Source organism: Tasmannia lanceolata, unplaced genomic scaffold (assembly GCF_043159265.1).
Source record: "Tasmannia lanceolata isolate RefF3 unplaced genomic scaffold, GAP_Taslan_0.1 ptg000019l, whole genome shotgun sequence".
NCBI classification, from domain to species: domain Eukaryota; kingdom Viridiplantae; phylum Streptophyta; class Magnoliopsida; order Canellales; family Winteraceae; genus Tasmannia; species Tasmannia lanceolata.
In genome coordinates, this window is record NW_027518696.1 from 31,069,902 (window position 1) to 31,094,799 (window position 24,898).

The window sequence follows — 24,898 nt, forward strand, 5'->3', positions numbered from 1 at the left end:
TCCTAACAAGGTCTCGAATCTCATCGAGGATAAACTGCAATCTCCACGGCCCACCACGAAGATTGGAGGCCCAGGCTATCACATTTGATGAGTCGCCCTTCGCGATTAGCGGGCCTAAATTATGATTGGCATACCACCGGAGTCCAAATACCAACCCTCTAGCCTCTGCTTCGTTTGCGTCGCAAGTTCCCGCTGATCCAGAGTAGGATACTAAAGTACTATTGGAGGAATCTCGAATCAATCCCCCAAAACCAGCCGGTCCGGGGTTGCCTAAAGAACTGCCATCGAAATTGAGTTTTAACCACCCTTCTCCTAGGGCCTCCCATCCCGGAGTGATAGTGACCCGAGACTTTCTTTCATGTAACACCTCCTTCCAGTTTCTTAGAGCCATCCCTGTAGAGGACAGGATTTTACCTTTTACCTTTGCCCAGAAGATGATTGATAATTTGATTTCCAGCGTCAAGTGCTTCCAATGACGAACTTTATCCATGAATATTTTATTGTTCCGTTCCTTCAAGATAACCCATGTAATTGCATATGGTAGGGAACTCCATAATGCTTCGCGTAGACACTCGTGAAATGCCTGACGCCAATGTAGGATTACATCAGATATTTGTTCCTGCATTACCCATTGAATCTCGAATGATCTAAACATGCTATTCCATATTCTGTTAGTGAACGGGCAATGAATAAAGAGGTGATCGATTGTCTCCTCAGCAGCACCGCATAATACGCATTTGCTTGCTAGATGAAAGCATTGCTGCTTCAGCCTTTTGTCGCTATTTATGCATCTGTGCGACACTGTCCAAGCAAATGCTGAGATTCTTGGCGGGATTGATTGGCCCCATATGTGTTTCCGACTGGCATCAACCCCTTCCTCGTTGCACAACTGATGGAAGAATGATCGGACGGCGAATCCTCCCTCCGAAAGATATATGCGTGAATACATATGGGAAGACATAAATACCCCTAAACAGGGGACGCGCATATACACACACTCATATTCAACAATCTCCCTAAAGCTGGAGTATGTATATCATACATTCCCAGCTTGTTACAAAAATCACTCAACCTAGCCCTGCTCATGGTTTTGTAAACATGTCCGTTAGTCGATCATTTGATCTTGTAAACACTGTACAAATCTCCTTTAATCCGATGATGAATAAAATGGCAATCCACCTTTATGTGTTTTGTCCGCTATGAAAGACTGGATTCATGGCTATATGAATGGTGGACTTATTGTCGCAATGGAGTGACACCTGTGACGAGTAAGGTAGCCCAATCTCTGACATGAATGACCTCAACCAAATCAACTCGCAACCAGTATAGGGTCATGACTCTGTACTCAGCTCTTCATTTGACCTTAATACAACTTCCTGCTTCTTGCTCTTCCAAGACACTAAGTTAACTCTAATAAATGTACAATAGCCATTTGTGAACCTCTTGTCTGAAGGAGATCTTGCCCAGTCTGCATCTGAACATCTCTCAATCCTCATGTGATTATGTTTTCTGAAGAGGAGTGCTTTACTAGGAGCTTTCTTCAGGTATTTGACTATCTGAATAATTGCCGACCAATGAGGTGTCTGTGGTGCACTCATATACTGATTAGCCACACCAACCGCATAAGCGATATCCTAGAGTGTGACAGTAAGATAAGTCAGCCTCCCAACTAAAAGTCTGTATCTGCTTGGATCCTTTAGTAACTCCCCCTGATCAGGTGAAAACTTGACATTTGGGTTCATGGGAGTATTAGCTGGTTTTGCTCCCAGAAGACTAGTCTCCTCCAATATATCAAGTGCATATTTTCTTTGTGAGAGGGATAGCCCTCTACGAGAATATGCTACCTCTATCCTTATAAAGTATCTCAGACGGCCAAGATTTTTGGTGCAGAGTTCCTTCTGAAGAAAGTCTTTTAGCCTTTTTATCCCTACACTGTCACTCCATGTAATGATGATATCATCAACATATACAATCAGAAAGATCCTACCATCTTTGCCTTGAGAACTGAACACTGAATGATCTACAATACACTGTTTCATCCCAAAACGTATCATTGCCTCACTAAATCTGCCAAACCAAGCACAAGGAGATTGCTTAAGACCATATATTGCCTTTTGTAACTTGCAGACAACATTCTTCATCTCCCCATCAGCAACAAACCCAAGAGGTTGCTCCATATATACTTCTTCCTGCATATCACCATGCAAGAAGGCATTCTTGACATCCAATTGATAGAGAGGCTAGGAGCTGGTGACTGCAAAGGATAACAAAACTCTGATGGAAGGAATCTTTGCCACAGGAGAGAATGTGTCCGTGTAATCAATGCTATATGTCTGTGTATATCCCTTTGCAACCAATCGAGCCTCCAGTCGTTCTACTATCCCATCATGCCGGTATTTCACTGTGAATACCCACTTACAGCCATAGTTGTAAATTCCGTTTCAGTGGCCATTTCGTTTTGGCCACCGAAACGGAATTTCGATCATTCCGGTGCATTCCGGTCGAAACTTTTCGGTCACACAAAAAAAATTAAAAAATATAAGAAAAATCCCAAAAAATAAAAAATCAATAGAAAAATAGAAGAAACAATTAATTGAACAAAATATGTAGACGATCCAACATTTAATTAAAGGGAAATCACTATCAGCTGAAGAGCCTGTGTTGACCAGCATGTTGACCAGTGTGTTGACCAGTGCGTTGACCAGTGCCTGACAAGATGAACAATTTTTAGAGACCAAATTATGAGACTTTTTTTACCGGACTTTTGGGGTTTAATAATGTTTGGAGATTTTATGAATTTTTAAAATTAGAAAAATACCCCATCGTTTGGAAGTTAGGATTTTGACCCGACCCATTTTTTCGCATTTTGTACTATAACTAGAAAGTTGACTTTTTATCCGTTTAGAGTTGGGTCTTGAAACTATTTTTAATAGATCCAAATGGCGGTAGTCCCTTATTTACATGTAAATCTTAAGTAAATTGACAATAAAATAGTAAAGACATTTACTTATAGAACCATGAAGTAGGACCAGGAAGCAGGAACAGCGAGAAGAAGAAACAGGAAGACAAAAAAAACAGGAATTGTGAATTTCCGGACGAAACAGCAAATTCCGCCTGTTTCGTCTGGAATTTCGGATTCCGGTGGAATTCCGACCGGAACGGTATATATGGCCATTCCGTTCCGGAATTCCGGTCCATTCCGACCGGAACGGAACGAAATTTATAACTATGCTTACAGCCAACTGCCTGAGCTCCTGGTGGAAGAGTGACCAACTACCATGTGTGATTTTCCTTCATAGCCCCCATCTCTGATTCATAGCCGCTCTCCAACCTAGATTAGACAAAGCTCGACAAAAAAGAACTATAAGAAGGCAACATATGAGCATAAAAAACTACATCAGATAAATGATGACTGGTACGAGATCGGGTACAAGATGCAATCGGAGATCAACAGGATAATCACTTACCTCAAGAGCAATGGGTGGCCCATCGAACTGTGAGGGAGCTGGAGGACATGAAGTGGCATCTGGACCTGCAGGTTGCTGAGGGCGTCGAGAATAAACCTGCTGAGGTGTTTGGGTTGAACGACACAGGTGATGAACTCCGTACTGAGATAGGAACTGGGACATTGGGACAGGTAATGGAACCTCAGGATCTGGAATGTGTGTAGAAATAGATCTAGTATAATAAGGCTTATCCTCGAAAAAAGAAACATCAGCAGAACAATAATCACGACAAAGCTGAAGACTATAACACCATAGCCCTATTGAGTGCAAGAATAGCCCAGAAAAATATATTTATTCGCTCGAGATTCTAATTTATCTGGTCTAGGGGTAAGATCATGAACAAAGCATGTGCACCCAAACACTCGTGGAAGTAAGGGAAATGGAGTCCCAGATGGATGCATGACAGAGAAAGGCGACCGATTCTCGAGAACAGATGACGGAAGGTGGCTCGCCAGGAAAAAGGATGCGAGAACTGTTTCTGCCTAATAGGATTTAGGAACATGCATATGATAAAGAAGAGTCCTAGCTATGTCTACAAGATATCGAATTTTTCTCTCTGTAACACTATTTTGCTGAGAGGTATGGGCACAAGACTACTGATGAATAATACCATGAGAAAATAAAAACTCCTAAAAACCATTAGAAACAGAGAAATATTCACATGCATTATCTGTGCGCAAACATTTAATAGAACATGAGTATTGATTAGAGATTTCGGCATAAAAAGAGTGAAATATATTAAAAACTTCAGAACGATCTTTTATAGGAAACACGATGGTGTTTTCCATACTAACAAGACTCACACTAAACCTAACTAATAGGCCATACACAATCAAAGAATACTGTAGACGATAAGTTGGAGGGTGACCAAGATGGTTGTGCCACATGATTGAATCAACCGAAGTACTCAGCGCAATAGGTGGAGAATCATTGTCAAGGTAGTAATGACGATCCACTTCACATCCTGAACCAATCCTCCTCCCAGTCGCCAGATCCTGAAAAGAAAAAGAAGGAAAGAACGTCACCGAACAGTTAAGACGACGAGTAAGTTGACTAACAGAAAGAAGGTTACACGTAAAACTTGGTACACGTAAAATACAGGAAAGTGATAAATGAGAACTAACAGAAGCGTCTTCTGTACTAAAAATGGGGCACTTGGCCCCATTAGCCAAAATAACTAATGTAGAAGAGGAGTTAGGTTAAAGGTTCTAAGGAGGCTACTGTTACCAATCATATGATGTGACGCTCCAGAGTCAATGTGCTATGAACTAGAATGATTGAGAGCAGAATGGGGTGCTACCTTCTGTCGGAAGAGTTACAGCTGGTTGTTTCCCTTTTTCTTGTGGGCATTGAAGAGACTCGTATTCAGTGCAAGAGACCACTAGGGTTTCCGAAGAATCAGTAGAGATGGCATTGGGAGTCTCTATAAAAGTCCCTGAAACATGATGTGCAACATAAATGGTCGCAACTCTGGATGTAAATCATAACAGAAATCAACAGTATGACCCTCCATATCACAATGGAAACAATAACGGGATCCACAACCACCAGTGGTATTGCCTCCCCAGGAATCACGGCCAGAACCTCGACCATAACCTCTGCGACCACGACCGTGACCGCAAGTTCCTTGACTGTTACCGGACTGAATGGCAAGGGCAGACTACTCACCAATCATATCATTCTGAGGATTAACACGCAATGCTCGTTGAACCCGAGAGAAAACCTCATCCATGTCCGGCAATGTAGTAAGGCCTAGGATTTGCTGATGAATAGGCATAAAATCTCGACCAAGTCCATCTAAAAAACGAACAACACATCTCATTTTTCTAGAGGATGATAGACATCTGCTCACATAAGCTAACAAAATCAGAATAATACTCAGAAACAGATATTTCACCTCGCTTCACACTGAAGGAGTCAGTGTAAACATCACAGGTCCGAGTGAGATTGTTAGTCCCGGAGTAGAGTCTGCACGTAACCAAACTGTGGGAGAGGTATTTAGAAACAACATACGACTAGCAATCTTCGGATCCATACTTTGGCATAAGAGTGGCTAAAGCTGGGCATCTAACGCAGGGTCGACTCAACGGATTGACGCTCTGATACTAATAACGCGGGGGCGGATAGCGATTTTAGGGGATTTAAGGGCTGATATTCAAAGTGGCTTTGAATAGGGATTTTGGTGACGATAGCAAGCAGCAGCTGGCTTGCGTAGACGGCAACACCAAGCAAGCAGCAGATGGCTAAACTTTTCCGGCAACGATTCCTGCAACGGGACAAAGTCTAGGCAACAAAATAAATTTTTATTCATCAAAAGCTTCCCAAACGTTTACAATGGATGGCCTTTTATAGACTTTCTATGGCCAAAATAAAGAAGAATCCTAAATAAACTCTAACTTCTATCCTAATCCAACTATAATTAAGAAATATAAGAAATCACTAGAATATCTCCTCTACTTTGGACGTTGAACAATGAAAACCCAATTTTAAAATCCTAAAGTTTCTCTACTACTTCCTAATTTTACTCAAAGAAAATCCTACCAAAAGTAAAACTCCTAAATTCTCTCAACTCAATCTCCTTTTGGACGTCAACTAAAGAGAAATTTCTAAAAAATATTTAAGTAAATCTTAATTAAAAACAAACTAAATTGGATTCGTAGTAATCAACATGGATCGTTGATTTGGGTGCCGTCTAATATCTTCCGATTTGTGGGATCCGGTTGCTCTGTTCAAGTTTATGACGATCTTGACCGTTGATCTTCAAGATATGATGATGCACCTGCATCAGACCCCCTTTCTTGAAAAGAACTCACCACTAGTTCGACTAAGGATTATGTCGGCGTTTGGACTTTGGAGTACCAATTGATTCGGTCAAATCCGTTCCGTGTTTCGCTCCAACTTCAAATTGGAGGCCTTTCCAACGAATTAGATACTTCCACCGGGCAATTATTCTAGCATGCTTCGACTGGCGGTGGGATTTGATTCGATCAGAAAGTAGGCCCTTGATGTAGTCTCCGAATTGTGGTGGCAAAGGCAGAAAGTAGCTTTCACTTTGATCAACATCAATGACTTTGAGCTCGCTTTCAATCGATTCATGGTCATTTTCATGAGATTCATCTATTTTCGATGGATCTTCTTTTTGAATTTTATCTTCCTCAAGGTGTTCGTCTGGCGTCTGTGGATCTTCAACGATGATTGGAGACACTGTTTCACTCAAACATGTTCCTCAACACGCCGGACTAATCCATCACTACTCGCCTTGATTTGCTCGGTGAGAGCATTGATCTGAGCTTGGAGTCGTTCATTGCGAATTCGTTGTTGTTCTTACGTCTCACTTATAATTTTCAACATCTCGGCGATTAGATCTGCTCGTGATGGAGACATGGTGACAGATCTTACTTTTCTAACCCAAGATTACAAGAGGATAGAATTCTTATTTTCCTGGGCTCTGATACCAAATAACGCAGGGTCGACGCAACGGATTGACGCTCTGATAGCAAATAACGCTGGGGCGGATAGCGATTTTAGGGGATTTATGGGCTGATATTCAAAGTGGCTTTGAATAGGGATTGAAATCCCTGGGGTGATCGCAACCCAAGAGGGGGGGGGTGAATTGGGTTTTAAAAACTTTTGCCAAATAAAATGCGGGAACTAAAAACAATGGCAACTTAAAATCTTTAAGCACACAAATGAAAACAAATCGCAAATGCACAAAGAGGATAGAGAGATAGAAAGAGTGCACCCGAGATTTATAGTGGTTCGGTCACTACCAAGGACCTACTCCACTCCACCAAGACTTCTTGATGATTTCATTATGGATTCCCTTGATGGCGGGGAATCAATCCAATTACAAAGATGATTCGACTACGCCTCGCAAGACTCGCCAGAAACTGGAGAAAGCTCCGCGTCTCCAACACTCACTCTTGAGATGGCTACGCGTCTCTTCTCACTCGCCAAATTACAAAGATATTCTTTGAATAAAGAAAATAAAAATCCCTTCAAAAGGGTTACAAAGGATGGAGGAAAGATGTACAAATATAAGCCTAAATCCACTTCCTTGCTTAGAGATGAGAGAGGCACTAAAACACTTTGATTTGATTTTGTAGATGTTTACGATAATGCAAAAAGATGTTTAAGAAAGGTTTGGATCGTGTATATATAGCCCATTTGAAAATATGACCTTTTGGGGGTAAAACTGTAATAATCTGGGTTGAAAATGTCAAGCCTCGCTGTCCCAACGGCTCTTTTGCCAGTCCGGCGCGGTCGACCAAGCCACAGCGGTCGTCCGCCCCTATCGTGCAAACCTTTTTAATTTCAAATTCCAAACCGTCGAGGTCGACCAACCCAATGACGGTCGCCTGACGAGGGCTACCTGTTGATTTAAAATTTTAGCTCAAAAACCTTTCCGCGATAGACCGGACCTATAGAGGTCGACTGGCCAGACCATGCTGGAGTGTTTCTGGGTTTTCAGAAACACCTCCGTGGTCGCCTGGGAAGCTCTGGTCGACCGGCCCGCTATTTTTCGACAAGTGCTGGAATTCCAGCTAACTTGCCGCGGTCGCCTGGGGAACTCCGGTCAACTGGCCCTGTGCTAAATTCCATTTTAACATATAAAGTTCAGGGGCTTTGGGCTTTAGTCCTATGATTTCAAATACAATTTCAAGTTTATTTTAAACATGGTTAATTGCCTTTGACAACTCTAAAAACAAAGGAGAGGAGAATACATTCTAAAAGACTTGAAAAGCACTTTAATCTTCTCTTGAACTTCAAGGCTTCAAGTCAACTTCACTTCTTGGATCTTCCAAGCTTTGGCACTTCAAATGCTTTCTAATTAAGCTTCTAGGCTTCGATCCAAGCTTCCTTGAAAGCAAACAAATGAGATCTACAACTAAAGACAATCAAACTCATTAGTGATACAAAATCACTTGAGATTGGAATCGTCAAAACAAGAATGAGATGCCAAGGGTGGGAACCATTGGGCTTACAGGGATTTTGGTGACGATGGCAAGCAGCAAGTGGCTTGCGTAGACGGCAACAACAAGCAAGCAGCAGATTGCTTGACTTTTTCGGCAACGATTCCCGCAACGGGACGAATCCGAGGCAACAAAACTAAATTTTTATTCATGAAAAGCTTCCCAAACGTTTACAATGGATGGCCTTTTATAGACTTTCTATGGCCAAAATGAAGAAGAATCCTAAATAAACTCTAACTTCTATCCTAATCCAGCTATAATTAAGAAATAAAAGAAATCCGTAGAATATCTTCTCTACTTTGGACGTTGAACAATGAAAACCCAATTTTAAAATCCTAAAGTTTCTCTACTACTTCCTAATTTAATCAAAGAAAATCCAACCAAAAGTAAAACTCCTAAAATTTCTCAACTCAATCTCCTTTTGGACGTCAACTAAAGAGAAATTTCTAAAAAAAAATTTAAGTAAATCCTAATTAAAAACAAACTAAATAGGATTCGTAGTAATCAATGTGGACTGTTGATTTGGGTGCCGTCTAGTATCTTCCGATCTGTGTGATCCGGGCGGTCCGTTCAAGTTTATGATGATCTTGACCGTTGATCTTCAAGATATGATGATGCACCTGCATCAGCATCCTCCTGACTCCACTTGTCGTAAGAGGCATCCTTCGGATTGGGGAAGTCCGATGTAATAAAACTCAACTTGCCTTGCTGACGGAGATACAACTGAACTGATCGGCTCCAGGCGGGATAGTCTGAACCATCAAGCTTGATGGATGCCATAGAAGTCACATGAAACGAACCAGATGCTGTAGAAGATGTGAAAGGCATAGCCATATCGAACCCCAAAGTGAATCTCAGTATCCTGAATCTGTGAGTATGGTACGGTAGCGCAAACAAACAACCACCAATAGTAACCAATAAAGAACCAATCGTTAAAGTATAAAAGATAAATGACGCCTTTCTCCAACAGCTTAAGCTTTTGGAGAAGTTGGTAAGTGAAATGCAAGTGTGACAAACCAAGAGGGGGGGGGGTGAATTGGTCAATTAAATTTTTTAGGCTTGATTAGGTGGAAGTTTAAAAGTTAATCCATAAGCACTAATAGTCTAACCTTTGTTCAAATAAACATGATAACGAAAGCTAGGGTTTATAGATTACTTTATCATGCATTCACTAACCCCTTGTTCAATTTAAAACATAAAAACAGGTTAGAGTTATAAATTACCATTCACCACATGCGCAAGAGAAGAGGGAGAAAAAGAGTCATCCATAAGGAACACAAGATTTATAGTGGTTCGGTCTATCACAAGACCTACTCCACTCTTCCAAGTTTATCTCCTTGGGATTCTCCACTAAAAATGAGGTTCTTCAATGGCAAACCTCCAAGCCGTACAAACTCCTTCTCCACTCCAAAGGGGACAAACCCTTTCTGCACGAAGCCTTGCAAGGGGACACACCCTCTTACAACGATTCACCTTTCTTATCGGGTCGAATCGGAGACCCTCAAATACAATGGAGTCACATTTGTTACCGGGCAGAATCGGAGACCCTCTATGAAGAAGAAAATAAAAAGAAAACTCTCAATGCCTCTTGATAGGCGGATTACAACTTTGATAGCTCACAATCACTCCAAAGAAAGATACAAATGTAAAGCCTATGGAGTTCCTCTTGATAAGATGTGAAACCTCTTGATAAGATGTGAAAATACAAGCTCAAAGAGGTTTAGCTTTTGATAGAAAAGTTTAAGCTAAAAAAGATAGGATTTGATCTTTCAAAATGGTTCAAAAGCTTCTTTAGATAGGTTTTAATGATGTATATATAGCTAATTTGATTCTCGTTCTTACAAGAGGCTTCAAAGAGAGCTCCCGGACTGCTCCGAGTGGTTTCAACATCGCCGGTATGTTCGCAACTTGAAATACAATAGGGCAAAAGCTTCGGTGGAAGCTCTTACCATCTTGGAGCAAGTTAAGAGAGTAATTAAGCAGCAATGGAAATAATTTCAGGAGGATTATAGGATGATTGCCGAGGAATATTTTCCTTTAATACTCACTGTAGCTGATGAATTAGTAGATTTTCTTCTTTGGTTTTAATTGGTCTAGGAGTATGCTCCTGATCACCCTTAATTGATTCTATGTATTGCAACTTGGGACCGCTGGTCCCCAATGTAATTTCCATAGTATCAATAAAAATGTCAATTTTCAAAATTTTTTTTTCCCTTTAACAGGGACTTATAATGTTAAGGACGTCTATATTCCGGTTTATAAGCTTCCCTTCTTCCGAGGTTGCTTGGAGTTTGCGAACAACATGAGAAGGGTTGAATGGGAAGCGAAGCAAACCCTGTGCATCCGAAAGATTTCTGAACTCTTAGCAATCCGGATGAATCCAGTGGAAGAGGTCCCCTATCCACAGTTTGCCTCAGATTTCTTTCTCGAGGATATGGAACTGGAATTGGACATTGGAATTCTAATGGTGGAATTGAGCGACTGTGCTTGATTGGTACGTGCCAGGGTTAATTTGAAAGTTTCGTTTAAAATGGGTCTTGATAAACGGTTTTTTTGAAAACTGGAACTTAATGTATGACTGGTTGGAGGAAATGTAAAGATGGCAAGGGAATATTACGACTTTTTGGGTAGTAGAATATTTGGGAGGGTCTTCTTGGGGAAATATAATTTTGGTTTTTTTCTAAAAAATGTAACTGAAAGAAAGATCTGGACAGTGGTTGTATACTGTATAGGCATCAGGGTGCTGCTTAGATTATCTCCTTTGGACAGATACCGGCATGTTGGTTCAGTTCACTTTAATATTTTGTATCGCAGGATGGGACCACTAGTCCCGATTGCTATCTTAATATTAATGAAATATGTCAATTTAAAAAAAAAACTAAATGTATTTAGACTTGACGCTCCTATAAAATTAAATGTTATGTTCCATGCACCTCTTGTATTCGTCACTTGTTAGCTTTGCCTTTGTGTGCCAGAAAGATTTTAAGATGCTCTTGCTCTCCCATCGTGGAAAAACATGATGCGATTAGAAAATTTAAAGTTGGAGACAGAAATCTTATCAGTCTGATTGGTAGAAAGAAAGGTACATGGCTTAAATCTTGCATAGGTTGTCAGTTTTGTTGGGTTTCATGCTAGAACCTGAGATATAAACAAAGATGCTCATTGGATGGTAACCAATCTCAGGTATCATTTCTTCTTCTCTTCGTGGTTTTAAACTTCATTTACTTGTGTTGACATTTGTGGGGACTGAATTCCGAATTCCAAACTGAGGTCCGAAGTTTGATTCCTTATATGCACCTCCATAACAAAAAACACCCCACTAATCTCATTCCATTAATAAAATGAGTAAGTTGAATAGTGAAAGAAATGACACAATCGCCAGCTTTCAAAACACCTGAAGTATCTGTCTAGAATGAACCTTACTGTTTCAAACATGTGCGGCAGTGCATGTAAGTAGGTGTTTGATATTTTTAAATAATTATAGATGGTTGTCTTGCTTATTTGATGATTTCTAAGTGTGTATTAGTGCTTATTATAGCATGTTTTAAAGTTTTAAATTTCCATCATTTACATGGACTTCCATAAACTTCCATGATTTCTATAAGATTTTCATAGACATTCTTAAAGCTTATCCTGTGCTCGAGAAGGTCCCCCAATTCCTCGGATGCACCTCAAGGTGCATTTAGTTGTCTTACATGAGACTCGGGATATTCCCCACCCCCACTCCCATCTCAGTTAGGGCAGGGTAGGGCATGGCACCTTTCGCTCATCCATTCCGCCCGCCCGTCCAGACGCGGCGGCACCCTTTCTCATTATCATCTACTGCCCTTTTCTTTTCTTTTGTGTAGTACTTCCACTTTTGTGGGGACTGAAGTCCGGAACGAAACCGAAGTTTGATTCCCTAATTCTCTTTCATGCTTCTTCTAGCCTAGCAACAATTTTTTTCAATATCTATTGTTTTGTCTCTTCCTTTTCTTTGTTTGCTACCTTTCACCTGCTTCAACACTTGCCCATCTTTCTTGTTTTTACATTATTTTGTCATTTCTTCTTTTTTATTTTGTGACTAAAACTGAATGTTTTGCTATAGATTACTGAATGTTTTGCTATAGATTTCTTTTTATGAATTGTGCGTTGATGATTACCAACAAAATACGTCAAATAGAAGTTTGTTGGCTATGGGCATATCTATTGATCTTGAATGTATTTTATGAGCAGCTGATGGATACCATACATTTAGACAAATGTTCATATTTGCTGATGTTCTCTGATAGGATCTATAGTCTATACTATTTATTTCACATTTCCTAGTTATGTTAATTAATAGTTATACTAGGCATGCAACCCCTATCGCTTTCCTTTTGCCATCTATTGAAGTGATCCAAACAGTTTTAAGGCTTATGATTTCGTTGAAGGCACCAATTACAGTCTAGTCATGCATTTGTAATCAAACTTATTTAAAGGGAATCTTGCTGCTTAGTAACTCTGAACATCATGAGCCATGTTGCCAATCTTTGTTTCATGGAGATAGTAATCGTGCTCCGACGTTGAAGGCACCAATTACGGTCTAGTCATGCATTTGTAATCAAACTTATTTAAAGGGAATCTTGCTGCTTAGTAACTCTGAACATCATGAGCCATGTTGCCAAATCTGTGTTTCATGGAGATAGTAATCGTGCTCCAATGTATTTGGAAGCATCTGAAAGCATTGTATCTGCGAAATGGAAAACATCATCATGCCAATCTTTATGTTTTATACTTCAGCTTATTATTTTATGAGGTGCATCATGTTGCTCATTCTCTTATTGCACGTGGCATTGTTTACAATGGAATGATTTGTGGGACACAAATTCCATTGGCACTCTTAATCTGTATGACTTGCAGGGTCAAAAAAGCACTGCAATATTTTACCATCTGAAGACGTAATAAGATTTCGAGAGAGATCACACACCCTATCTTATCTTCCAAGTGTTTTGTGGAGCCTAAGATGAGGAAAATTACGCATATAGAATATGTGGTTTTTTCTATATTGTCTTTCTCTAATTTTTAGATTCCTATATCAGGGACAGACTGTTTGCTGCCGTCTTACATAGGCTGTTTGATAAATTTGGCAAAAACATATTCATCTATCCTGTGGAATTACACTCCCTAGTTGAAGTCTCAACTGCCTGCTTGGTTATTTTAGATGTAATAAATACCATATAGAAAGAGTGAATTTCCTCACCACCCTAGATATCTTCTCGAAACACACTATAAGTCTATAAAATATGGACTCTTGCACATTCTTCCCAAGCACTTAATCTCTCTATCTCACAGGTCTGTTATTAATTTTCTTTAAAGTTCATATCCTTCTCTTCATTTTATCATGCATGCCTGGAAACTATTAATAGAGATATGGAACAGCTTATGCATAACATGAGTTCCAGTGGCAGATCTGAACAAGCAATGATTGAACAATTTCTCTCTTGATCTTTCATATCTAGCATACCCAAATATATAGTTTGTTAAATTTGGTTGCTCGATCAGCTCAATCCCATACCTCTCATTTTTATCAATAAATTATCACTGTTCTCATTCAAAACAAAAAAATAATTTTTTAAAGAAAAAAAGAACTGGTCTTGAATATATATTGGATTTGTTTGTCTACAACAGGATCTTGTGACAGAAGTCCAGAAGGCGCTCTATGTCACATTCTCAGAATTTGAGGGCGATTTGAAGGATGAGAGCGAGTTAGAGATTCTTATCGAGAAGCAGTTTGTAGCACTACAAAAAGCATTCAAGATACCACACAAGGTGGGTGCCGAGGCTCGTACCATGGTCTCAAAGAAGTTACTTACTCTATTTAGGATGGGTAAGCTTGGCCCTTTCACGTTGGACAATGTCCCAAATGCCTCCAATTCTAAGCCGTGAAATTCTGTTTTCTCATACAATGTAAATATGGAATTTCTTCAGTGACCTAGAATTCACATTGGCAAAAGGATGGTATAATCTCTCAACTCGTTAGTAGTTTTTTTGTTGAGAATTTCCTATGTATGTTGAGTTTGAATTTTATAGTCACTACTTGTTTAACCTATTTTAACTCGAATAAACACAATAATAAAAGAAGCGTTCTTTCTTCGTTTCAGATCCTAGTGGATAGACTTCCAGATGATGAAAAGGCAGTTAAAATCTCTTGTGTGTCTATAGGACAGAAATGTAGATTCAAGATTGCAGTACACTTGGTATAATGTTGTTAAGCCAATGTTTGAAACTTCTGTTGCTGCTCAAATTCGGCGGAGCGCACGAAGGTTTGGGATGCACTGAGTCCTACCTTTCATTTGGTCTCGACGGCAGGAAGGTTGCTCTAACTTGTGACCTGCTCTCATAGACAAATGGTTAGGGACACTCAGAGTTCCAAACTCTGGGGAACCCTTCAACACTCAAGTCAGATAGGAGGCGAACAAAATGGGAACTTAGCACCGAAGTTTGTGCCTTGCCTTGGGCTTGGAGTGGAGGGTTCCCTTTTATAGATGGAGGTTCCTTGTTCCAGGGCATGATTTGATGGCGATGTGGCAACACTCATTTGCAGGCATGACGGGGCCAGGTGCTAGGGTCTCAATATCAAGGATATCTCTTTGTGTATGGGAGTCTAGGGGTTGTGTGCTTCTGCGGATTTGGTGCCATGTGTCACCATCTGGCCGGCCGCTCGATTTTACCCCACATATGCCCCCTACTTCTTCGAGCTGTGGTGGGTTGAAGTAGACTTCACAAATTGGGAAGTGCCTCTAAACAACAGCCGGCCGGATGTAGTAGCTGCCCATTCGTCCTTTCCACCTGCAGGTCACGCTCGCTGGGGGATCCACGAGGGAGTGTGTAGGAGACGCTTTAACTTCTGTTATTGTTGTTTACGGTGGCGGACGGATTTTTGGGGATTTGGGGTCCGTAAAGAATGTGCATGCATGTGTTACGTAAGAATCCGTGCCTTGATATTTGTGTAAGGGAGGTACAACTTCTAGTATTGATGGCGCACCGTGATGGTGGAAATAAATGGGGTCCACATGTCATCAATCGGAAGGGCGGGCGTGAAGTGACTCGATCCAGTCCGTCGAGTCCATTGGGTGGGGTTTATAAATGGGGCTCCCTTGCTTCATCTTTTCATTTCCGCCTTTGTTCCTGTTGTTGTTGGTCTTTCATTGCTCTGAGTGCTTTTTTGGCGAGGCTCTAGATATTCCCCTGCTTTAATTCTCGCCAGCCGGTGAGTTTCTCACTCCGAGGCTTTCATCTTTTCATCATGGTGTCGGGCATGTCTGGAACTTCAGAGTCGGTATCTGAGAGGGATCTCAGGTCCAACCCAAGGTTGGCGACACACCCCACACACACACCCACCGACCCACCCAGCAGGTAGCCTCTCCGAGTCTGGGATGCCAATATGTCTCGTGCTGCGTGTGGCCTCTCCCACATTAGTTCGGGACCACGTACCGAGTGGCCTGTTGCATCCAGCGAAGATCAAGAATTCGAAGGCGGAAAAAATGAATTCCGACAAACTTGCGGGCTTTAGTAAGAAGTCTCTATTGGGGCTGAATGGTCCTGTGAGGTGGAGGGGGCTCTTTCATCTATCGGACTTGGTCGAGTTCCGCATTCCGGGGCCTCGAAGGTGGGCGTGTGAGGAAAGCTACGGTTTGGCCGTATATAAAGGCATGCTCATGGATGGATTTTGATTTTCCCTTCATCAATTCTTCCTAGAGGTTTCCAACATTTACAAGGATAGCAGATTATCTCGCGGGGAAAGGTCCGGTTGATATAGATAAGTTTCAGGCCGAGAGGGCTCTGGCCAGCCGGTCTGAGTGAGAAAAGGTTCGGACCGGACGACGGATTCGAGTCGACTGAGGGGAGAACATAGCAGGAAGCAAAAGGCCCGGAACTGAGTGCGAAGAAGCACAAGCCAAAGAAAAAGAAGCAAAAGAGGGTGGGAAGGTATTCGACCCTTCAGGGCCCACAACGGTTGATGCTGGGTCCCTTGACGCTGAGCAGGTCAACCTCGCTCCTCAGGGTGGTGAGCCCATTGTTGCCGACATGGAGGCCAACGAGCCGGACGGAGGTTCGCCAGGTGCTGCCTTTACTTTGGCCTATTCCCAATGTTGTTTGTTAGTCGTCTATGGCCATATGCTAACTGGATGTCGTTGTGCAGGTGAGGGTGATCCGGTGCCCTCTTTGAGGAGGTGACAGATGAGGAAGAGATGCGTAGGAGAAGATCACGGCGTAGAATTCTCAGGGGCAGTCGGGGGAGTGTCCATTGTAGAGGTGGCCAGAGGAGAGCCAGTTGCAAAGACAACGGGGGGAAGGCATGATCATAGAGGCAACATAGGTGAAGGAGGAGAGGAAGGAGAAGACGAGGAGAGAAGAGTCTCAAGAGGAGTCAAGGGTCCATCTGATCCGAAAATAAGGGAGCCTAAGGTGGCGAGGCTGGTAGAGGGAGCTTTACGCTGCTGATGCTTCTTTTACTCCGGTGCCCACTATGGAGGTTGTGTACGCGGTACTGGAGGACATGGGCACATGTTGGGAAGTGAGTGGCTCGCCGGGTGAGAGACTGTCTCCCTCGCGACGGCAACAACAATAGGATGGGGAGCATCCCGAGGATGTCCATTGCTCCGAGAAATGGTTTTCTCCAGCTTGGAGGCTCACCATAGGAGATTCTGTGCCGAAGGACCCTAGCCTTTCTGGAGAGATGCTTGTGCATGGGTCTCTTCCGAGGGATAGGGAGAAGATCACGCAGCTCATAGATGACGGTCTGAAATACATGGTATCTGCCCTCATGGCTCAGGTGCATTATCCTGAAACAATTCCCTTCTGCATGATCTTTAGATGTTTGCTCTGATTAGTTACTTCTTCTCCTTCAGGCGTTGCTCGTTAGTGCGGGGTGCGTTTCCCGACCACTGAACCGGTCGGCCTCCCTCAAGGAGCAACGGGCAGAGCTAGAACATGCTCTGGGACGAATTCAGGCGGCGGAGGACAAGGCTCAAGACACTGATCGGAAGTCCTAGGAGGTCCTCTCAGAGGCCGAGTGGGCGTGGAAGAGCGTTAAGGAAGTGAAGAGTAAGCCGGTTGCCCTAGTGAGAAAGCTGGGTGACGCCGCCAAGAGGGCGTATTCTGATGAAAAGGCCCTCGAGGCCGAAGAAAGGGTTAAAGCTGCCGAGAATATTACTTTGGCGAAGGGGGAGGTTGCCCATTTGACAATTCAAATGAGGGGCTGGAGCGAAAGGTGAGGGAGTAGAGGGAGAAGGTTGAGGCAACGTTGAAAGAAGCTGACACCGCCGCTGAGCACTCGCTCGCCGAAGTTAAGTTGAGGACCCTTGAAGAATTCAAACAGTCCGGATAATTTAAGAGTGCAATGGGTCGTGAGGCCATTCGCTATTGGGCTTCGTGCTTCAAATTCGTTACGGCGCAGGTGAATGATTTTGACCCGAGTTTCGACATCCTGCAGATCCGCGCAAGTGAAACCTCCTGCCGGAAACCGAAACCTCCTTTCGTTTGTGTAGACATTTTGACGTATGAATGAAATTCCATTTTGTTCTTTATTCTCGTGTTATTGTGGGGAGGTAGTGATTCCGATAACTCTCACCAGGGCCATGGGCACACGAATAGGATACAACTCCGAAAACACTCCCCCGAGCCATGGGCTTGTGGGGAGGATGTAACTCCAAAAACACTCACCAGGCCATGGGTTCGCACTGAGGTTATAACTCTAAAAACACTCACCCCGTCCATGGGCTCGCGGGGAGGTTGTAACTCCTGAGGCGCATGCTGCCTACCTGAAAATATATGCTTTTTAGGGTAGTAAGGCTTGATATTTCACTACTAGTAGGTTCCTAGATTAGAGCGTCAGGCGCTGCTGTCATTAAGTGCGCAGGAGCACTGTTCTGTGTGAGTGCCCTGGGTGTCATCACATGTAGTACTTCTTCAAATTGTGGGCATCCCAGGTCCGAGGGATCAGTATCCTCCGAGGGTCTCCAGCTTATATGTTCTCGGGTGAACGATCTCCTTGACTTGGCAGGGTCCTTCCCATGTTGGTGCGAGTTTCCATGTATTACTTGGATCCAGGACTTGGGCCAAGCGGAGGATGAAATCGCCGACTTTGAAGCTTCTCTCTTTATGCAGGAGCTGTGATATCTCGCGACCCTTTGCTGGTAGGCTGCCATCCGAATCTACGCAAGCTCCCGGGTTACTTCCAACAAGTCGAGGTTCTCCTGCAACATTTTCCCTTTTGTTGTGGTGCTCCATGCGATAAGAGGGCCTCAGTGCTATATACGAGGTGGAACGGTGTTTCTCCTGTGGCTGTCCGGCAAGTCTTTCGGTAGACCCACATGACACTTGACGGTTCTTTGACCCACTTTCCTTTGGCATTGTCTAGACGCTTCTTTAGGGCTTGGAGAAACGTGCGATTCGTAGCCTCGGTCTGGGCGTTTGTCTGCAGATAGCTGATTGAGGTAAACCTCTCTTATATGGAGAGTTTCTTGCAGAACTCCTTGAGAGCTTTTCTGGTGAATTGTCTCCCGTTGTGTGACCAGAATTCTTGGGACACCAAAGCGGTAGACGATAGTTCTTTCGAAGAAGGTTTTCACCCACTCTTCCGTTATCTTGATCACGGGTTCGGTTTCGACCCACTTGGTGAGCATGGTCATGAGCAGGAACTTCTTCCGACAGGGCACCGGTTTGAATGTCCCCAGCATGTCCATGCCCCACATTGCGAACGGGATAGGGCAGTGAATCGGTGTAAGCAGAATTGCTGGATGGAGAGGAACTGAGGACTTTTGACAGCATTCACATCTCATAGTGAGGCGCTGTGCGTCAACTTGGATAGTCGGCCAAAAGAATCTTTGTCTCAACAGCTTTTGTGCGAGGGCCCTACCCCCCAAGTGTTAGCCACAGATGCCCTCATGTACCTCCTGGAGTGTGTAATCAGCCTCCGTCCATAGGCACCTGAGGTAAGGCCAATTGAATGATTTTTGGTATTGGTTCTTGCCACTAATTGTGTATTGTGCGGGCTGAGTGACAAGTTTCCGGGCTTCTTGATGGTCTTCTGGAAGGGAACCATCGTGCAAGTTGTTCAGTATGGGGTCCATCCAGCTCGGCTCAACGTCAATTTGCATGACGGAGTTTGTAGCTTCAATGCTAGACTACAGTAAGGTGTCAACGTATAATACATTAATGGGGAAATAATCATCAATTGCATAATCTCTGCTCAACATTGGAATACATAAAATCTTGATGAGTCCAAGTACGTCCTATAGAGTGATTATAAGCACTATAAATATTAAAAGTTTCCATCAGAAGGATAAGTGCTTGGTACTTTAATGTGAAATTGGGCAGGTTAAACTATTGAATCTTAATAGGCGTTACAGGGCCACTTTTGACGAACTTACCTAATTGAGTGTGGAAGTGGTGTCGTGCTCATGAGACCTTGTTAATCTCTAGAGCAATCATGATACTTAAATATAGACATGAGGACAATTCATGTGTTAGCTCTTTGAATGTAGTATCCAAAGAGATGAAATATTATGTGTGAAATATATCTGATTAGATATGTAGAATAACTAAGATGGTTTGCACATATCCAACGTAGGCCTTTGGATGGTTTGGGCATATCAAATGTAGGTCTTTGGATGCTCCAATGAGAAGAAGTGACTCGTGCCAAGTTGATGGAGTAAAAGGAGGTAGGGGCAGACCGAAAATTACTTGGGTAGAAATGGTGAGGAAAGACTTGATGGCTAGGAACATAACAAAGACTTAACGTTTTTCTTTACCTTTGAAAGTTAACAGATAATGTTAAAGAGGGGGGTTTTTCCCGTCAAAAAGGGGGGAAATATCATTTCCCTGGAAATATTTTCAAAATTAATAAAGGCTACTCAAATCTACACGACTGTGTTTTGATATTGGGAGACTACTCAGCTTCTTTTATACTTTTTGACTGATTGTTGACACGTTTTTGGGATCGTAAAAGCCTTTGAAAGCTGTTTAAATTATGTAAAACAAGGTGAGTTCACCCCATTATCAAAGCATGGTTGCACTGTCAGTATAATAAATAAAAGGGAGTGATAAATCGACTCCCCAAATTGATAAATCGACTCCCCATGTGTCTTTCTCTCTCCTCTAGGTTAGAGAGAGAAAGAGGAGAGAGATAGACACATGGGGAGTCGACTTATCCATTTGGAGAGTCGATTTATCACTGCCCTAAATAAAATGTTTTACCTTTAAAAATGAGTTTTCTAATTCTATAATATTTTTGTACAAAAGTTTGTGGAGACTAATGTTTACTCTCACATTACAAGTTTAAAAAGGTGGAGAGGATATATAAAGACTATCTCACCTTTGAGTTTTAGTTCGTGAGTTGAGGCTCATATAGTGGGTCATAGCATATGGTGGAATCCATCGTCGGTATCCAAGCAAGCGTGCAGTGCAAGTTGGGGACTTGTAGGATTGTAGAGGCACATGAATTTTTTAGATTGAGATCTTAGTCGTTCATCACAATTTATATTGATCAGATGCTGATAGGTAGACGACGATCAAGATCTAGCTGATCTGGACCCTATGTTAGTGATCAAGCACGTAACGATGATCGGGAGTCATCCAACGAATGGATACTGGTTAGAACATGGTCCAACTTTTTTACTATTTGTCCTTGGATGATCAGACATCTGAGTGGGTGCGATCTAGGGACGATCTAGACCACACTCATGAATCTAATAACCAAAATTAAGCCTGCATTGATCAACGGTGATGAGGGGTACTTTTTCATACGAAAAGTCACCAATAGGTCTATAAAAGACTAGGAAATACACGGTATGAAGATAGAGTAATTCTAGAGCTTTCGGAGGCTTTTTGCGTCGTTCTTTTTGCGTTAGATTTTTCTTTCGTCCTAGTTTCTATTTTCTGAAGAAAAAAAAGAAACTACTTTTCTTATAAAACTTAGGGTCCGTTTGGATACCTCATGCATTTGTATTTTGATTTGGATTTGAGTTTTGTATACAAAACACATAATCGTCTTCATGATGACGTTTTAAGAGAGAGAGAGAGAGGGAGAGAGTGTGTGAGGGAGGGATGCCTCGCTGCTGTCAGAGCAACGTCGAGGAGCAGCGATAGTGACGGAAGTTGCCACAAACGTTGATTTCCAAATAATGTCTCACAGAAAAGATTTGAAAATCGGAATTTTTTGCACTGTCGTAACTGATTTGGAAATTCTAAGGATCTGAAGAAATGCTTGCTATCGTACATGCAGTGCAGAAGTGGCGGCCGTATCTCATTGGCAGGCATTTCAAGATCCGAACAGATCACCATAGCTTAAAGTTCTTACAAGAGCAACGGATTAGCACTCCAGCCCAACATAAGTGGTTGTCTAAACTGCTCGGCAATGACTATGAAATACATTACAGAAAGGGAATTGAGAATAAGGTGGCAGACGCTTTGTCACGTCGCTTTGTCACGTCAGTGTGAGTTGCAGGCTATCACCACTCCTATGGCATCATGGATAATGCAAGTAAAGGCTGAATGGCAGACGGACTCGGAGCTGCAACAACTTATCGTAGATTTACAAGATAATCCAAGTGCACATCCAGGGTTTACATGAGTGGATGAAGAACTACGCCACAAAGGCTGGCTAGTCCTAAGCCCGACTTCTACCTTGCGTGAAGCTATTTTATGGGAGTTTCATAGCAGCCCAACAGGGGGCCATGCTGGATATCTCAAGACCCTCAAACATGTTAGTCGGGTCTCCTATTGGAAAGGTTTTCGGCGAGATATTCGTCGGTTTGTCTCAGAATGTGAGCCTTGTCAGGGAAACAAAGGAGAAACAATAGCTACCCCGGGATTATTACAGCCATTACAGATCCCCACTCGAATTTGGATGGAGCTTTCAATGGACTTTATCGAGGGTCTAGAAGTTTCTTTTGGCAAGAGCGTCATTTTTGTCCTGGTGGTTTATGCTCACTTTGTGGCACTCAGTCATCCATATACAGCTTCGATAGTAGCTCAAGCGTTCTTCGACAATGTTTTCAAGCTTCATGGTATGCCAGTTTCGATCGTCAGTGATCACAACCCTATGTTTCTCAGTGCGTTTTGGCAGGAAATATTTCTACTCCAGGGTTCACGGTTGCATATGAGCTCCGCATACCATCCTCAAACGGATGGTCAAACTGAAGTGGTCAATGTTACGTGCTTATTTGGGTCCCACCTTGGCTGAAATAAGTTAGTTGAGATATTTGTTATTTTGAAATTTGCTTTGTATAGTTAGGAGTCTTAAAGATAAGGCTTATCTAGATTAGGGATTTTTAATATATAACTTGTACGCAACCTTTCTTTATTCAATGAGAATTTTATCCCCAAAATAGTGTGTTTTGTGCACAGAGGAGGATGACCCTTCCCTCGAAGTGGGTCAAGAGGCTGATCTTCCCTCTAAGAAGATCAAATCCGTTATGAACCGATTTAGGTTCATAACAATTGGTATCAAAGCAGCCGGTCCTACGCCATGGATACGTCAATGGAGATTTTAGATTCTCTGGGGATGATTTTCAGAAGATGAGAGTTTCTGTTTCAAGAATGATAGAAGAGCAACGGTGATTTGCGGAAGGCCTCAACAAAATCAGCATGCTGATTAAGGAAATGCGTGAAGATGAAAGAAAGCAAATCGAAGAAAAGAAAGTTCCAAAAAAGAAACGGAAAATAAAAAAGGACGAGAAAAGAAGAATAGAGAAAGAAAACAGATAATAGAAAAAGGCGAAGAAGATACAAAAGAGAGGTCATCACCGGAGAATACACCGTTCATCTTCCCCTCAATCTGTCCTACGTAATCGAAAAGACTCTCATCCATGGCCATTCGTGTGTTATCATCTAAATCATTCCAAGAACACGCATCGAAGGATCTTTGATGAACGACACGATGAGATCAGTTGGAAGATGGAGTTGTTTCAACTATTGATTTCAACTATATTTTTCGTGAAGATGATGCCCACTAAGATTTGGTACCTCGGCGGAAGAAGTTATCTTCTTCGGCGATCCAACCTTGAGGACAAGGTTGATTTCAAGGGGGAGGAATGTTACGTGTTTATTTGGGTCCCACCTTGGATGAAATAAGTTAGTTGAGATATTTGTTATTTTGAAATTTGCTTTGTATAGTTAGGAGTCTTAGAGATAAGGCTTACTAAAATAAGGATTTTTAATAAATAACTTGTACGCAACCTTTCTTTATTCAATGAGAATTTTATCCCCAAAATAGTGTGTTTTGTGCACAGAGGAGGATGACCATTCCCTCGAAGTGGGTCAAGAGGCTGATCTTCCCTCTAAGAAGATCAAATCCATTACGAACCGATTTAGGTTCGTAACACATTGGTTTGCAGTGGAGGAAAAATAGGTCATTCGATCACCGTCATAGGAAATACAATAGTTTGATTCAAAACTAGAAAAATACTCTTGTAGGGGCTAATCCTAGTAACCCAACAATTCTCAAAAGAACTCAAAAGGCTAATGGCCATTTCAATCAATAATTCAAAGAAGTTCGTTACAATGCTTTGGTGATATCTATTTATATGAAAAGAAACTATTAAAGATAAAGGCCTATGCAATAAATCTCAACCATTCATCTATCTAAAGTAAACTAAAAAAATCTAAAATAGAAATCCCAGACACACAGCACGCACGTAAATCGGTCATAACTTCCTCAAATCATGGAATTGTTCCACACCGCACCTTCTTGATAGTTTTCGTCTTCATCAATACCTCCAATCTTTTAGGTATCCTGCAATGTTTCTACTACCATGTGGTAAATATTTGCTTAAGAACAGTTCACCCTGAGATAAGAGTTTGGCATCTTTTTTGAAGGAGATGCGGAACTATATCACAAATAGGTGCATGCTGGAGACACCTACAAAAATATATCCGAGGTGGCTATAAAATAAGCCAAGGTGGAGATTTAAGAGTTTATGTCGTGATTCCTCAACCGTTAGCTGTTAGCTATTATTTCTAACATAGAAGGGTTATTGGTTTCTATTTCGAAAAGTTATTTAAGAAAACAAAAATCAAAAGGTTTGATAGATGACTTGTTTTCTTTTCTCACCGTGAGGGAGGGTGAGTTTTAGATGGAATTAGAGATCCTTCGGGCGTGTTTGGCAATACTTCTCATTCTCTCATTCTCGCCTAATTAGTTGGCTGAAAAATTTCAGCTTTTAGCTGAAATAAAAGATGAAAACTTAGAAATGGACTCAATGTGGGTCGGTAGCCGAATGAGATTTTCGATAATTCTTTGCTTTTGTCATACTCGGCATCCAATAAACCGGGAGAATCCCGTAAAAGAATTGTTGCCGAACACACTCTTATAATTCTGATTTCTTATTTCTCATGAGGGGGAACAGATCTCACTCGCCCATGCAGCTATCATTTCCAAACCGCACCAATATT

General features: G+C 42.0%; 1 protein-coding gene across 1 annotated transcript in view; it reads left to right on the forward strand.

The window, feature by feature from the left end:
• The window catches only part of LOC143852248 (P-loop containing nucleoside triphosphate hydrolases superfamily protein), a 60,596-nt gene extending 45,996 nt beyond the window's left edge, over window positions 1–14,600 (forward strand). Inside the window, exon 8 of the mRNA XM_077361649.1 lies at window positions 14,129–14,600. Coding sequence (XP_077217764.1) covers window positions 14,129–14,386 — 258 coding nt within the window. The 3' untranslated portion in view covers window positions 14,387–14,600. The remainder of the gene's footprint in view (window positions 1–14,128) is intronic.
• The last annotated feature ends 10,298 nt before the right edge of the window (window positions 14,601–24,898 follow it).